At 57.1% G+C, this 15,539-nt stretch overlaps 1 protein-coding gene across 1 annotated transcript in view; it reads right to left on the bottom strand.

Annotated features, from left to right (window-relative positions):
* Nucleotides 1–15,539, bottom strand: part of TNXB (tenascin XB) — a 60,230-nt gene that overhangs the window by 32,136 nt on the left and 12,555 nt on the right. The window contains exons 5-13 of the mRNA XM_068557545.1: nucleotides 11,675–11,831; nucleotides 11,228–11,491; nucleotides 9,647–10,417; nucleotides 8,145–8,513; nucleotides 6,714–7,007; nucleotides 4,749–5,039; nucleotides 4,091–4,396; nucleotides 2,129–2,461; nucleotides 1,390–1,737 (exon numbers count right to left, since the gene is read on the bottom strand). Coding sequence (XP_068413646.1) covers nucleotides 1,390–1,737; nucleotides 2,129–2,461; nucleotides 4,091–4,396; nucleotides 4,749–5,039; nucleotides 6,714–7,007; nucleotides 8,145–8,513; nucleotides 9,647–10,417; nucleotides 11,228–11,491; nucleotides 11,675–11,831 — 3,133 coding nt within the window. The remainder of the gene's footprint in view (nucleotides 1–1,389; nucleotides 1,738–2,128; nucleotides 2,462–4,090; nucleotides 4,397–4,748; nucleotides 5,040–6,713; nucleotides 7,008–8,144; nucleotides 8,514–9,646; nucleotides 10,418–11,227; nucleotides 11,492–11,674; nucleotides 11,832–15,539) is intronic.

The following is a 15,539-nucleotide window of genomic DNA, read 5'->3' as shown; positions in this document are numbered from 1 at the left end:
GTTCCTTTAGCATCCGTTTCCTGCGTCTCTGTACTTCTTTCCATGAGAGAGAGAAACTGTCCCTCACCATCAAGCCTTATCATTGGTGGTTTGACTTAACTGGGAAAGGTGGAATGATAACTACCCATGAGTACCGCAGGCCCTATGCTGCATTTGGCATAATCCTTTCCCAAGTTAGCCATGTTTCTAAAGCTGCACGTTAGTTCTTCTCCTAGCAACGGTTCACCACACGCTGTGTGTCAGGGACCGGCCCTGGGTCAGCTCAGCGGGCTCCAGCTGCCTATCACCTTCCTGCTCGGATAATAAGCGCCATCGCACAGCTAAGAACTGAGAAGCCAGGAATGGAACTCAGTTTCTCCGATTCCAGGATTCAATTTTCCTCTACTGCACCACCTCAGTCAGCGCCCGACACTGTCCATCCTTACCCAGGGACCAGTGTGGCTGCCCCGGACAGATGGACGGACTGAGGGTGACTCCAGGAGAAACCTCGGCCACATTTTCTGGGCCTGGCACGAGGCTCCATCCTGCTACTTCAGGCCTGCAGGACAGGAACTCAGGGAGGATTTCCCCTCTCCCTACTCTCTGTGCTGACTAAAGAAAGAAGAGAAATCGGGAGTGGAAGCTTCTGGAAACTAAGCCAACCAAGTCCCTTTGAGAAGTACAGAAACCATGCTCTGGAAACCTGTTTCTCTGCTTTTTAAAATCTTTCCCTTTATATTAAAAGTTGCTTTTGAAAAAGCTGTGTCTTTGTTTCAGTGAACAAAGGGGAAAAGAGATGCCCCTTGCTGGGGCCAAGCTGGGCGGATTAGCAGGAGGGTCCCAGAGGCCTGTCTGTGATCTGGCCCCTCACGCTGGGGCTCTGGACAGTAGGTGCCCAGGCTGGTCCTCTGTGGTGGCTGAGTGGCCCTGTACCCGGGTGGAAGGGACATTCTTCCTTGCTATAACCACTCACTGGATGAGTAGTAAAGAAAGTTTCCAGCTGCACTGGTGAAGAGGGCAATGTCTCATGCACATTCTGAACATCTAAGCTAAACCAGCCAAAGGGGACAGAGCAGACCCCAGGGTAAGGACAAATATAGTAACCATAGCAGCAAACACTGCCAGCATGTTTACTTGGTGCCAGACCCATTCTTAGGTCTGTTAACTCATTTAATCTCACAACAGTTCTGTGAGGTAGGTGTTACTATCCCCATTTTACAGCTGAGGAAACAGGCACAGAAAGTTTAAGACTTGCTCAAAGTCGTGCAGCTGGTTGTAGCCCAGTCCCCCATGAACTGTTCTTTCTAGGTCCTCCCCAGGCAGGTGGGGAAGGCAAGGGAGGGCAATGCCACAGGGAGGCTGGGGGCCACCGGTGGGAGGAAAACAAACAAGGCCCCCGCCCTCACTCACCGGTCACGCCCACGGTGGACACGGGGCCCACACGCCGCCCCCCGTGCAGGCCGTACAGGTGCATCTTGTACTTGCGCCCGGGCTCCAGGCCCCCAGCGGTCACCTCACTCTCCTCGCCTCCGACACGCACCACCTGGGGCCCGTCCCTGCCCTTGTACTGGACGGTGAAGGAGTCGAAGCGGCCCTGGGGGACGGTCCAGGAGAGGCTCAGCGAGTCCGGCGAGGATCCTGTCACCGTCAGCTCCCCCAGGAGGGGCTCCTCGGGGGCCTCCGAGGCCTCTGTGCTGGGCTCTGTGAGGCTGGGGGTCTCCTCCATCTCTGTGGGGCTGGGGGTGTCTTCCTCTGCAGCTGAGAAGGAGAGACACAGAGAGGGTGAGGCAGGGACCCCAGGTGATGTCCTTGGGTCTCCTCCCACGCCTTGGCCCCGGCTCCGGGCCCTAAAGTCACTTCAGAGAAGCCCGTCCTTGGGGCTGGGTGGTCCTGCTCAGCTGACATCTCATAAACATGCCTGGAGCCTCCGGGGTCAGCTGTGGGGGACCAGGGCAGCCACCAGCATGGCTCACGGAGGCCCTTCTCTGCCCAGGGGGACACACTGGTCCTCAGGGAGTCTGGAGGAGGCACAAAGGGCACCATGGCTCAGCCTCGAGTAGAGGGGCCTCCTGCACCCCACTCACCCATCACCTGAGAGGGGGTGATCCTCCCACTAGGTCCCACCCTGGGGCTTCCACCGTCCACTCACTTGTCACCCCGATGACAGAGACGGGGCCCACGCGCTGGCCGCTGTGGAAGCCGTACAGGTTCATCTTGTACTTGTGGTCTAGCTCCAGGCCCGAGATGGTGACCCCGTCCTGGTGCCCTGGCACCCGCATCACCTTGGGCTGCCCGTCCCTGTCTCTATACTGGATGGTGAAAGAGTCGAAGTGGCCCCGGGGGACGGTCCAGGAGAGGCTCAGCGAGTCCGGGGAGGATCCTATCACCGTCAGCTCCCCCAGGAGGGGCTCCTCGGGGGGCTCTGGTGCCTCTGTGCTGGGCTCTGTGGGGCTGGGGGTCTCGTCCACGCCTTCCTGCGGGGCTGGGAGAAGAGATTAGGCTTTACAGGTGATGTGCTTTGTGGTGATGTTAATCGTGACAATAAAGTACATTTGGCAAATATACTCTTCAAGCTGTCAGCTTAGGGGTTCCTGTAGCCTTTGTATTAGCCATTCAGTAACCCATCAAAGGAGACAGGGCTGAGACAGGCCCCTAAACCTCGTCAGTGCTGGACGACTGCACTGTGGGGGTAGGGAGCCGCCTCTCACGTCTGAGAAAGGAGACGAGATGGGAAGAGAGGGAACACTGAGGATGCTTCTCTGCTGTGTTCATGGACAGTGCTGACCACAGGAGAGCGAGGGGGCAGTAAGGCTTCTTCCCACTGTGTTCCTCCCTTTCAGCTCCTGCCCCTCCCCAGGGCTTTCCAGCTTCCCCCACCCCACTGACCAGGACAGGAAATGGGATGTGCTCCGCTAAGGCTTCCCGAGGCAACCCTGCCCCTCCCTCCACTTCAGACAAGAGCGGGGGGTTGGGGGGTGGGCGGGGGAGATGTTGCAGATGGCGCTGGGGGCTGTGGAGGGCCGTGCTCTTCCCCGGCCTGGGCTAGAGTCACAGCCCCGAGGCATCTGCCCACCGTCTGCAGCAGCTAGGTCTTTGCTGAGGCTCCGTGGGGCGGGGAGGCTGGCACAGGGAAGCCAGCCCTTCTGTGACCCACTCCACGGTCCATGGGGGACTGCTGAGGAGACAGGAGATTGAGGAGGCAGCAGGCAAGAATGATAACCCAGGCAAGGATGGGGAAGGTGGGGAGGTGAGGAGAGAAAAAGGATACTGGGAAGTGAAAGGGTCAGGGAGAAATAGTAGCTCACTCTTCAGTAGCAGTTTTGATGTGCCAGGCACTGTTCTAGGTGCCATATGTATATTAACTCATTTAATTCTAACAACTCTGTGAAGCTGTTACCATTATCATCCCCATTTGACAGATGAGAAAGCTGAGGCCCAGAGAGGTTCAGTAACTTGCACAAGATCCCAGAGCTAGGATTAAAATCCAGGCAGTTGGCTCTAGAGCCCATGCTCCCAACCGCGATGCTACACAGCCATGGAAATGGTGCTGGATGGGGGAGGCTGGGCCCATGGAGGAATGCAGGGCAGGGGGGCTGAAAGTGAGCCCTTTGCCCTGCTCCAAGCTGGATGGGAGTCAGGCAGTCAGGGGGCTGGGAGGAGGCTGGGGAAACGTGGAGCTCATGTCCCTTGGATTTGCCAGCTCTGAACAGAGCAGCTATGGTGGGAGGGTGTGGGCAGCAGGCAACAGAAGCTCAGAAATGACCACAGCCTGAGCCAGGGGAAGAAGGCCAGCAAAGACCGTGGGGAAAGAACACAGTGGCTGAGGACATCCATGGGGAGGACAGCCCGGGACGAAGGGGTGATTCCCAGTGCTCAGAATGTGGGAAATGGGGTCTGTTCTTGGAGATGGAGAAGCAGGGCCAAGAAAGTTTGGTCAGGGGCTGGCGGCTGGATGCAAAGTCCTGGGATGTCGGGAAGTACACTGTGGAGGTTTGGCAGAACTGGAGCCGAGGAAGAGAAGGTGGAGGGAAGTGTGAAGGATCCCGGGTCAGGTACTGCTCACAGGGCTGGGGGTTGGCCAAGGAGGGAGCCCCGTGCAGCCCTGACTCACCTGTGGTGGCCACCACGGACACAGGCCCCACGCGCTGCCTGCCATGAAGCCCGTAGAGGTTCATCTTATACTTCCGGTCGGACTCCAGGCCGGGGATGGTGACCTCATTCTCATGCCCCCTGATGGGCACTGCCTGGGCGCGCCCCTGCGCATCCTTGTACTGGACCATGAAGGAGTCAAAAGAGCCCTGGGCCACCGTCCAGGACAGGCGCAGGGAGTCTGGGGTGGTGCCGGTCACTGTCAGCTCCCCCAGCAGGGGCTGCTCAGGGGACTCTGGGTGGCGGGGCTCCTCTCTCTTCTCTGGGGCTGTAAATAAGAGGATCCAGGCAGGGCTGAACTGGCAGAACCCAGGATTGGGGCCTGGGGTTTGGACAGGTTGTCACACCTGTGTGAGTCTCTACGCAATTAGCATGAGTGATGAACTCTGAGAAATCTGGCACAGTCAGGGTATGACACACCTTCTGGGCCTTGGGGAGCAGCTGAACAGGATGAAAGGGTCCCAGCAGTGCGGGGGAGGCTGGCTGGCCCTGAGCCCAAAAGCAGGGCCAGGATTCGGAGTCAGCCATCTCGCTGGGAGGCCCCAGCTGGTTCCTGGCTGGGGGCAAGCATGTGGAAGACTGGGAGGGGTCACATGGGGGCTTAGGTGGCTGCTACTCACCAGTGGTGCCATCGGCCGTGAGGGGGCCATGCCGCTTCTTGTTGGCAATCCCAAACAGAGTGAATCTGTACTTGTGGTCAGGGTCCAGCGGGGAGACGATGACCGAGCGCTCGGGAGCTTCCACGGGCACCACCTGGGGCCGTCCATCCCTGTCCCTGTATTGGACCACGAAGGAGTCAAACTGGCCCTCAGGGACAGTCCAGGAGAGGTGCAGCGAATCTGGGGTGGGATCTGTCACCCACAGCTTTCCCAGGCGGGGTGGAGTCACTGAGGTGGAATCAGTCGGAGGCACTAGGAAGAGCAGGTAGAGAGAAGGGAGGGACACAGGTCAAAGGATAAGGAGGAATCCATCTCCCACCTGGGGATGCTGTGTGAGGTTGTGCAGGCTGTTCACTACACAAAAGGTGCATGGTGGAGGGAGCACTGAGGGACTGAAATCCAGCCAGCACTCTGCTTGCCAAGCTGTGTATCCTGGCAAAGGGCTATGCCCACCTGGAAGAAGGGGTGCTTTCTTTGATGGGGCACAAAAGCACCGTATGGGCTAGTGTGGCCCTGACTCATTCTGCAGCCTGGAAAGGGCTTCAGAGAGAAGGGAGCCCAGCCAGCCCCTTCCACGTCTCCATGGCCAGGGAAGTCTTCCAGGACAGCCTCTACTGTTTCCAGGCCTAACAACTAGTTGGTATCTTCTCCAAGAGAGGCAAGCTTGGTCCTTGGCGCGTTTTAACGTGGGAGAGCCCCCCACACCTGTGCTCTGGGCCCCACTTCCTCTTCTCCTACCCTCACTCCCTCGGCTGTGCCATGAGCATTTACACAAGCTCCTCCACTCAGCTGCATCGCCCTCTAGCCTCCACCCTCCCTCTTTGCTCTCTAGTCCCAGCCCAAATTCCAGAAGGAGATGTCTACACTGCTTGTAGTCATGTCCTCACCTACATCACCCTCCCAACCCAGCTCCACCCTCCACCAGCCGCTCTCACCAGGGTGAGTGGTGACCTCGCCATTGCTAAGTTCTGTGGACACTCTGTAGCCTTGAATCACTCTTACGGAATCTGACATGTCTGACCGCGCCCTTCATTTTGGCATCCCTCTCCCCAATTCACCCTGCAGGCACCCCTTCCTCTGCTTTTGCCCTGAGTGTTAGCCATCTCCAGGGTTCCAGTGGCCATGTCTCTTCTCCCTGCCCCCCACCCTGGCTTCTGCCTGTTGGGACACCCACACCCCCTCTTCAGGCCTTTCCTCTGCTCTCCAGGCCCATGAGGGCAGCAGGATGACCCTATGGCCCCATCACTTTCTGCCTGAGTGACCTCACCCTCTCTGCGCCTCAGTTCTCCTCATCTGTGAAATGAGCATGCCTCACAGGGCTGCTTATGAGGATTAAGTGCGATGATACACTTAGAACATCTTGAACACATTTGACACTTAACGAATGCTCAAAAGATGTTTAACTAAGTGTCCCCCACTGCACTGCTCCTCACATCCGTTGCTCCTTGTCTCAGGGAATAGGACTGCCTTCTCCAACTATCCTCTGCAGCAGTCTCAGTGTTATTTGTAAGATAAATATTGAATTATGTCATTCTCTCATGTAAAGCCCTTTGGCGGCCCCCTAGGGTCCTCAGGTGAGGTCCAAGTGACTCAGTCGGACACATGAGATCAGTGAGATCAGTGCCCTCATCTCCCAGGTGCCCTGACCCTCGCCCAGAGGAAAGAGACTTTGATTCTCTTACAGGGCCACACTCTCTCCTGCCCTCACTCTCCCTCTGTTTGCTCTACTCTCCTGCCTCACTCTCCCTCTGTTTGCTCTACCCTCCTCAACCTCCCTGCCTGACCACCACAATTTTCCCTTCGGGATTCATCTCCGGCACCACTGCCTCCAGGGAGCCTTCCTGGAGTTGCAGAAGCACTGGGCAGACCCCCTTCAGGACTGTGCAGAGGGCAGAGGCAGGGGTGTGTGTGAACCCTCTCACTTACAGATCTTGGCTTCAGCCACCAGGGGGCCATGCCTCTTCTTGCCCACGAGCCCGTACAGGACGAATTTGTACTTGTGGCCGACGTCCAGGTTGGAGATGAGGGCTGAGCGCTGGGGTCCCTCTACAGGCACCACCTGGGGCCTGTCCCTGTCTTTGTACTGGATCACGAAGGAGTCAAACTCGCCCTCAGGGACCGTCCAGTGCAGAAGCAGGGAGTTGGAAGTCATGTCCGTCACTGTCAGCTTGCCCAGGCGTGGCGGGGCCGAGGGCTGCCCAGGCTTCTCCCCATCCCTGTCTGGGGTGTGGGGCAAAGCAAAGCACGTGGGCTCAAGCACTGCCTTGTCCCCAGTCTCCTTCCCTCTCCTCTGCCCACTGGCGCACTCCATCCTGGACAGCTCCTTTCCTGGAAGCCTCCATTCCCCGCCCTCTGTTCTCTGGGACCAGCCTTTCTAAGAAGGTGGGCATTTCTCCCCAATCTCTGGTCTGGAGTGAGAGCTTTGGCTCTTCCCTTGCGATAACTTCCTCCCCACTCACAAAGGTCCCAGTCCCTCTTCACACCAAGGTCTCTGGGGGAGTTTCAGGTCCCCTGTGGTTTTCCCTGAGAGTTCAGAACCTTGCCATTGCTGTTTCAGAGCAGTCTGAAGGCGCCTCGGTCCACCTGAACTTCTCTCTCCCTTACCGCCCTCTCCCCAGTGGTGAGCTTGATCTGGAGTTGCAGGGGGAGCTGGCTACCCTAGTCCATAAAGAGGGACCAGGAGGAAATGTGAGAGCCAGGAAGCCCAGGCTCCTACACTGGTTCCACAAACCTCACCCGTCTCTGAAGTCCTGATGGCCGTGGAGCGCCCTACCACAAGGAACCTCCACCCCTAGTGGAAATGGCTAATGGGACAATGGGGTGCTGTCCACTGCAGGCTGGGCTCGCAGGGTGAGGGGCAGCACCACTGTCCTAGCCTGTCCAGCGAGGGGACGGCAGGGGCTTGGGAGAAGGGAAAGGGAGGAGAGGGCTGAGGGTCAGGATCCTCAGGGCCAGAGGCCTTCCCACACCCACCCTGAGAGACACAGTGGGCGGGCTGGGGCAGAGGAGTAACCAGGAAGTGGGGGCAGGGCGTTTCTGCACAAAGAAAGCTGTAAGCGGAGAGCCACGGGGCCGACAGCCTCTCTCCTTGAATCCTTGTCCCATCCTTTGACTTTTGCCCTCTCATCTACTTTGCCTGGAATACTCCCCTCCCCGGCCCACCCGACCATTGTGCTAAGACCCCCTCCATCCCTCTTGCCTCTGAACCCTCAACTCCTTTTCTCTCCTTGTTCCTCCTACCACCCTGACCCAAACACCAGCCCTGCCCTTCAATCTCCACCCCACCTCTGAAATCCTAATGGCCCAGCCCCTCCCCCAACCTCAGGACATTGGTCTTGAGCAGAATCCAGGATGTACCCATAATGCCTTGGTAGATGAGAGGGGCAGAGGGCTCGCCCCCGGTGGGGACCCCACGAAGTGACAGCTCATAGGGGGATCCAGGAGGGGGTGAGGGCACCAGAGCCTGACGGACATCCCCTGGCAGTAGTTCCTCATGTGCCCCAGGCCCTTCGGGCACCCGTAGGCGCAGCTGGAAGTGGGCAAAGGTGTCAGGCTGGGCGGTCCAGGCCACGCGGAGGTGCCCTGTCTTGTCTCTGCCCAGCACCCTCAACTCTGCCAGCTCCTGGGGTCGCTGCTGCAGGACAGGGGCCTGAGCCCCTTGAGTCGTTGAAGGGCCTGAGGGAGGAGGCTCATCAGTGGCCCCCAGGAGGTCTGAGGGGGAGGACCCTGGGAAGAAGCAGGGGGAGAAAAACAGGAGAGTGGAGTATGAGAGTCAGAAAGGAAACCCTGGCCCCCAGGCTCTGCCCTCTAGCCTCTAAGAGCCTACAGACCCTCCCTTTTCTGCTCCCGGATCACCCCCTGGGTCACCTCATCGTCCCAAAGGTGCACCACAGTCCTGCACAGACAGGCCCGCAGGTAATAAAGAAATAAAGTCTGCCATCCCTCCTCCCACAAGCCTCCTGTGACCTCCAGCCCCGACAGACTACCATGTCCCTCCCCACAGGAACCCCTTCCCCACTGGGTGGTGGTCGTGACTTCCAATAGTGCTGCAGGGACAAGCCTGGAAGAAAGGAGGAGACGGTGGTGTTAGGGGAGGAGGGTACAGAGAGAGTGGGTAGTGAGAAGAGAGAGAAGAGGGGATGGGGGGGGGTGGACATCCAGCTCAGGTGGCATCTGGGCCCTATGGGGGAAGAAGAGGTCCAGAACCCTCCCCATGACAGCCACAGAGCGCCCCTTCCCCGAGCCGGGACATCGTTCCTGTGGGAGAGACAAGTGTGAAGTGAGCCAGGAGGTCTGGAAAGGCAGCTCAAGAAGCAGTGGTTTCACCTCTCACACACACATGCTGCCTGATGGCTTCAAGGCCACCTGCAAGCAGTTCCGATGTGTCCCTTTGAGGTTGGGGCCAAATTGTGGAAAATAGTAACCACTGACCACAGTCTTTAGCCACTCTCACCACAGTGAGTCAGAGTGGGGAACCACTAGTTTCTCTCCCTACCCGACCCAAACTGCTCCAGACACTGCCCCTCCCACCAGATGCCCCTTCTGTTGCTTAGAACAGGATTCCTGGCAGAAGTGTCCTAGGAACCCAAGTGAAAATCAGACAGTCCCAAAGAACAGGTCTCCTTGACCTTGGGTATCCACCAGGACCCTGAGGGTGGAGGTGGCGTCTAGGGACACGAGAAAGTGCGCTTTGTTGGGGGGTTCTCTTGGAGCCTGGGCCAGGTAGGGCTTGAAGACAGAGCGTGCGGTGGGGTGGCAGCCTGAGCAGCGAGGCAGCGGGAGGAACTCATGGATGCTGACTCCAGTGGCAGGTGAGACTGGGCAGGAGATGGGTGGTCCCGCGGCCCCACCCACACTACCTGTGGTGGTGATGAAGGCGTAGGACTTGGAGGTCTGCCCTGCCCGCACCCCGTGGACCTCCACGTGGTAGGTGGTGCCGGGCTTGAGATCTGGCAGGCTGACGGTGCGCGTGGTGCCCGGCACGGTCAGCTCCCCGCCGGGGCCCTCTGCGGGCGGCTGGGGCCGCCAGCGCAGCACCACGCGCTCGAAGTGGCCGCGGAGCCCGTCGAGGGACACGAGAAGTGCGCCGTCGGCGGAACTGCCCAGCACCTCGGGCTTGGGGTGGCGGGGCGCAGCCACCCGGTCGACGCCTTCGGGCGAGAGGCCGTAGGTGCCCTGGTTGGAGTCCCGCTTCCAGGTGCCCGAGTCGGGGCTGGAGGTGGGGTGGGGGCGACGGGCCGGGGGTGCGGGGGAGCTGGTGGGGACGGCCGCCGCCAGGCGACGCCGCTGCAAGTATTCGTGGATGTGGCGCGCCACCGACGTGTAGGTCTGGTTGGCCCGCAGTGGGTAGCCGTGAGCCCGCAGGTGGTGCTCCAGGTCCTGCGCGGTGCCGCGGAAGCGGCCCAGCTCGGCCGTCAGGTTGCCCCACGCCCGCCGAGGGGGCTGGGGTAGGCTCGGCCCGGGCCGAGACTCCGCCTCCCCCTCCTCCGCCGGCCGCGAGGGCCGAGGGGGGACTGGTGGACGCGGGGGCCGCGGGGGCCGCGGGGGCCGCGGGGCCTGGACCGGCCGGGGCCGGGGCTTGGGGGACGGGGCTGGGGCGTGCGCCTCCGGGTGACTGTAGTGGCCTGGTGCTGCCGGGGCGGAAAAAGGGGGAGGGGGAGAGCCGGTCAGTGGCAGCCCCCCACCAATCCCTGCACTCCTCCCCGTGGCAGTTCCTCCCACCGTCCCTCCCACCGGAGCCAGAGGCCTCTTCCTGTGCCCCAGCCCCACCTGGAAAGAGAATCGAGAGAAAGGAGTTAGTGTCCCAGGATTCCCTCACCCCTTGCCCTCCAAGCCCGCCACTGTTGGTGCCCTAGAGAGAAGAAACCAGCGGGTGGGGCCCTGTGTCTGAAGGAGAGAAAGGGGCGTGGGAGGAGAGACTGTGAGCTACAGCGAGGTGGGCGTCCCTCTGTCACAGGAAAAGAAAAGAAAGATCCAGGCATCTGTTAAGAGACCTTGAGGGTTAGTGGAAAATTACTGCTGAGACCTAAGTCCCCCAATCCCCAATCCTAAAGTCAACAGGAGTGCTGATCTCTAATCTGCCTAATTCCAATCTCTCCAAGATCTGACCACTGACTGAGCTCAAGGGCTGTCCCTGTGTCCAAGTTTGGATCAGAACCTCCCCCATCTGGGTGGGTCGGACAGCACCGCCTATTTACTGCTTCTCTCCATGAGGCAGCTCCTCCCAAACTCCAGCCCACAGCCTTCCTACAGTACTCCAAGCACCTGAGAACTCCATCTCCGCAGAGCCCTTGGTGCACAGCAAGGCCCCCCAGCAGGTGCTTTGGGACTGCCACATGCCCTGTCAAGTGCGTTCAGAGCAGCCTGTGAGCCGGACATGTGGGCTCCCTAGGAAGTGGCTCCTACGCTCAGAAACTTCCCTAACCCTTGGCCAGCCATACCTGTGTTGGCCCTGACAGAAGCCGGGTAGCTTACTGCCCGGCCCCGCTCGGCAGTGACGGTCACCACGTATTCTACGCCTGGCATCAGGCCGGTCAGCAGCGTCCCGTCTGCCTCAGAGGGCACTTCCAGCCGCACCCTCTGGTTGCCGGCACTGACGTAGGACACCACGAACTGGTCCACATCGGCCTGGGGGCGCAGCCAGTTGAGCTCCAGCGTGGTTGGTGTCACAGCCGCCACTCGGAGGTCCTGGGGGCCGTCGATCACTAGCCAGGTCAGAGAGAGGAGGGATCAGGTGGGAATCTGGATCTGCAGTCACCAGCTTTCCTTCTACGAGCCTTGCCCCCAGCCAATCCCTCCCCTCTGCCCTCTTGGAGGGCATATTCCCAGCCACCCCTCTCAGATCCAGATCTCCACCCAGGAGCCCACCCCACAGCCCCAGCTCTCACTGGTGGTGATGGTCTTGGAGGCAGGAGGGCCCCAGCTAGTCCCTCGAAGGGCACGGACAGTGACCTGGTACTCCTGACCGGGGGCCAGTCCTCTCTGGTCATAGGCTGAGGCAGAGCTGGGCACTCGTGCTGTGAATGGGGGGCTCGGCCCCTCTGTCTGCAAGAGAGAAAGCACCAGGTGGATCAGGGCTGCCACTCTCACCCCTGCCGCTCAAGCCCCCTTATCCCTTCTTTCTCCAGTTCCAGGCAGGGTCAACATGGGACTGTGTAGAACTGGGCCCTATACAGCTGGGGAGCGTGGGTGGTATCAGCAAACACATCTAGAACACCTACTCCATGCCACGTACTGTTCAAGGCGATTTTTATATATGAACTCACTTAATCTGCTTAAGAATCTGATGAGGTAGGTCGTATTATTCCCAATGGACAGATGAGGAAACTGAGGTACAGAAGGATTAAGTGGCTTGCCCAAGGTCACCAACACCAAGAAAGTGGCAGGGATTTAAACCCAGGCAGTGTGACCTCGGAGTCCCCTCTCATGGGCACTACCTTTTTTAGCCTGTTCATCAGCTGTCTGCCAGAATTCTGACACATGCCAGGACTCTTCTTCTGGCTTCCCCCTGGCAACCCTGACTCCCTGGGCACGAGGAGGCTTCTCCTAAGCCCATTCCTGTCATAACAGATGAAGTAGATGAGGGATGCCACTTCAAGTCTCACTTCCTCCTTAAAGCAGCTGCCCCAGCCTGAGCCTCCCCACAGACACCTGCCCCTGTGACCCACGTCATGACATTTCCTTTCAGGTACTTTTCTTGGGTGTGACCCATGTCATGGCATTTCCTTTTAGGTACTTTTCTTGTATCCTCAGCAGGGTTGTAGGCCCCTCAAAAACAAGGCCCACCTGCTCAAAGTTCCACAAATATGTTCCCTGATTTTGTGCCTGGCATCATTCTGGGCACTGGAGACATAAAAATAAAAGATATGATCCCTGTCCTCAGATAGCTCATGCCCTAGTAGCTAAATGTGTGGCCACGTCTTAAGTTTTTATTAGATCCCTAACCCAAATCTCTATGTGTAGTACCTGCCTGTGAGAAAACAACCCTCCTTCAAGTATACATGTAAAGTATTATGATTATTTGTGGTGACCCCATAGAAAATCTGCCAGCCCCTGCTCCAGGCAGGGTCTCCTGCAGTGCCAGCCACTGGGGAAACAGGAGGAATGGACATTTGTGAGCAGTCTAACAGCCCAGCATTTTGCCGGGCTGTCCATCTAGGACAGCTAATAAAGACGTTCTGTTCTGTTTAGCTATGTTGGCAGTTATGGGGACACCTCCATTCAGCCAAGTAGGACTGGAAATTTCAAAAGGTACTCTCCTAAACCAAGAGAATTGTGGGGAAATCGGCATAGTAAACACCAAAGTATAAAACCAGATGAGAGTCCACGTAGAGACTTCTGGGTTGAGGATGAAGTAAAGCTTTGTCAGAGTTTTCTTGGCTGAAAAGTTTTCCTGGGCACACAGGATCCCCGTCCCTCTCCTACTCACTCTGCCCTAGGATACCCCATCCTGGGAGGCCTTAGACTGGTCTCAACTCAAGACCTGTGTGCTCCTCCTCCTTCCCAGAACTTATTCTCTGTCCCCTTATTCCCCCAACCCAACACACACACACACACACACACACACACACACACACACACACACACACGAATACACGTACACACACACACACACACGCACACTTTGAGTGCTCCCTGATGATGTCTGGTCCTTTCAGCAAGACAAGCCCATCCCCAGAGTCCTCCTTCTCCCTTCAGACCACCTACATGAACCTTTTAAACGCTTTGTAGTCCCTCCTGAGATCCATTTGGGAACAGTCCCCTGAAAAGTCCCACTGTCAGTCTAACCCACATCTCTCAGCACCATCTGTCTGGTCTGAGGCAGGCTCTCTAGCCAGATGCTAGCAGCTGGTTCTGCCCCTTGGTGAGAGTTTTGGCTGCTTCATTGATGTCCTTGGCAAGATTCTAACTCTATTCTCGATACCCCAGAGAATAACCTCATGGCCCCAGGTGGGCGACTCCACTTTGGCTGGTCCCTGGAGCTTACCTCATCCTCACCCTGCTTTTCAGACCAGACCAAACAAACTTTTCTCAGGCTGCAAGGGCCTGTGTCCCAATGAAAACGTGGCATAGCCCCAGTTTCCAGGCTGCAGAATACATCCAGACAGGGAACACTTGAACGTCTTTCTGTTCAGGGGTTCACCTCCCTCAGTTTCTTCATGCTTTCTCTCACATTCATAGAAGACCTTGCCTTTTGCAAAATAGCAACATTTCTTAAGTTAGTGGTCCTTGGGCTTGGGGTGCATCAGAATCACCTGGAGGGCTTGTTACAACACAGCTTACTGGGCTCTACCCCCTAGAGCTTCTGATTCAGTAGATCTGGGGGTGGAGTCTGACAATTAGCATGCCTAGTGCTCCAGGTGACGCTGATGCTGGAGGTCCAGGGAACACACTTTGAGAACCACTGAGTCAGAGGAATAATGCCACGTATGCAGGGAAAGCAGGAATGTTCCTCTTCTGTGTTCTGAAAATCATTCCAATAACTAGGTGTGTCCCTTAGCCAGGAATAGTAGAGTTTGGGCTCTGAGAGAGAAGTGGTTCTAGAAAAGGGGAGGGGATAAGGTAGAGAGAGGCTTCTAGGAAGATGGCAGTGGCCAGAGGACAGCCAGCTACTGAATGTACTCTGTGCCAACAGAAATGGATAGAGAGTGCTGGCCAAGGCAAGAGGCACAATCCCAGGGGCCAGCCACAAAAAGCATAGAAAGCACAGTCAGAGGGCCAGTAGCACAGGCTGATGTGGAGTCCAAGGGAGGTGTCTGGGGACCAATCTTATGGGAGCATTTTCCACACCCAGGCTCACAGAGAACCCAGAATGTGACAGAGGCCCATACCCAGAGCAAAGCAGATGAGCTAAGAGCATGGCCAAGCTAGACCCAGGCCAGCTCAACACCACCCCGGCCCCACGGAGAGGGAGAAAGCCTAGGGCTTCAGCTGGGAGGCTGCACCCCCTGAGAACACCAAGGATAAGTTCATATTTACTAAGAGCGGGAGACGATGCTACCCTGTAAGCTCCTTCTATCTCAAGTGTTTATTTTACTTCTTCTTTCCCTGAAGTTCCTTAGGGAAGTTCTGTTTAAAAGTCCTACCCTCTCAAGATTAAAACGATGCAAATAATACACACACTCTCCACAGGGAGTGGGAGAAACACTTTACAACGTTAACAGTGCTTGTTTTAGTGCGAAACAGCCAAGGATTATTTGGTTTTTTCTCTAGTTGCCAAATTCTTGTCTTGTGATTACATTATTTTTATAACTGAAAATAATTTTTTTTTAAACAGAAGAAAAATCCAAGCTCTCTTGGTTGTGCAGCAAAGTAGGGATTTCTGCCTCTGCTTCTACCAGGGCGTAAGGAGAGACAGAACATGGCAGGGGTCTGGCCTTGAGGGGATAATAAGAAGACTTAGAACGACTAGGCCAGTTGGGGTGGGGGTGACAGCCAGCATCTCTGAGCTGTCCCTTCTGTCCTAGAGGCTTCCTAGGTTTAGGCCCTGGGACTTACTTATTTTTCCAGAGTCCTGACTGAGTAGAGATGAGAATGACATGGCCTACCCACCAATGGCATTTGTGGGATGATGCAGGAAAACATTTGGACAGTAGAAATGTCAGATGATTTGAAACTAGGAGACCAAACACATCATAAAAGCCCAATCTGCATAAAGGGAAATCTCTAATGAGAGGCCACAGTCTTTGTCCTTAGGGTGCCCCCAAATATTTTAAGAGTGAGTTGGAAGGAGACAGAGAAAGGAGGCTTTGC

This window comes from Eschrichtius robustus, chromosome 12, assembly GCF_028021215.1.
Source record: "Eschrichtius robustus isolate mEscRob2 chromosome 12, mEscRob2.pri, whole genome shotgun sequence".
NCBI classification, from domain to species: Eukaryota; Metazoa; Chordata; class Mammalia; order Artiodactyla; family Eschrichtiidae; genus Eschrichtius; species Eschrichtius robustus.
The sequence above is the reverse complement of the archived record's forward strand: the minus strand, read 5'-3'. Positions and strand labels throughout refer to the sequence as shown.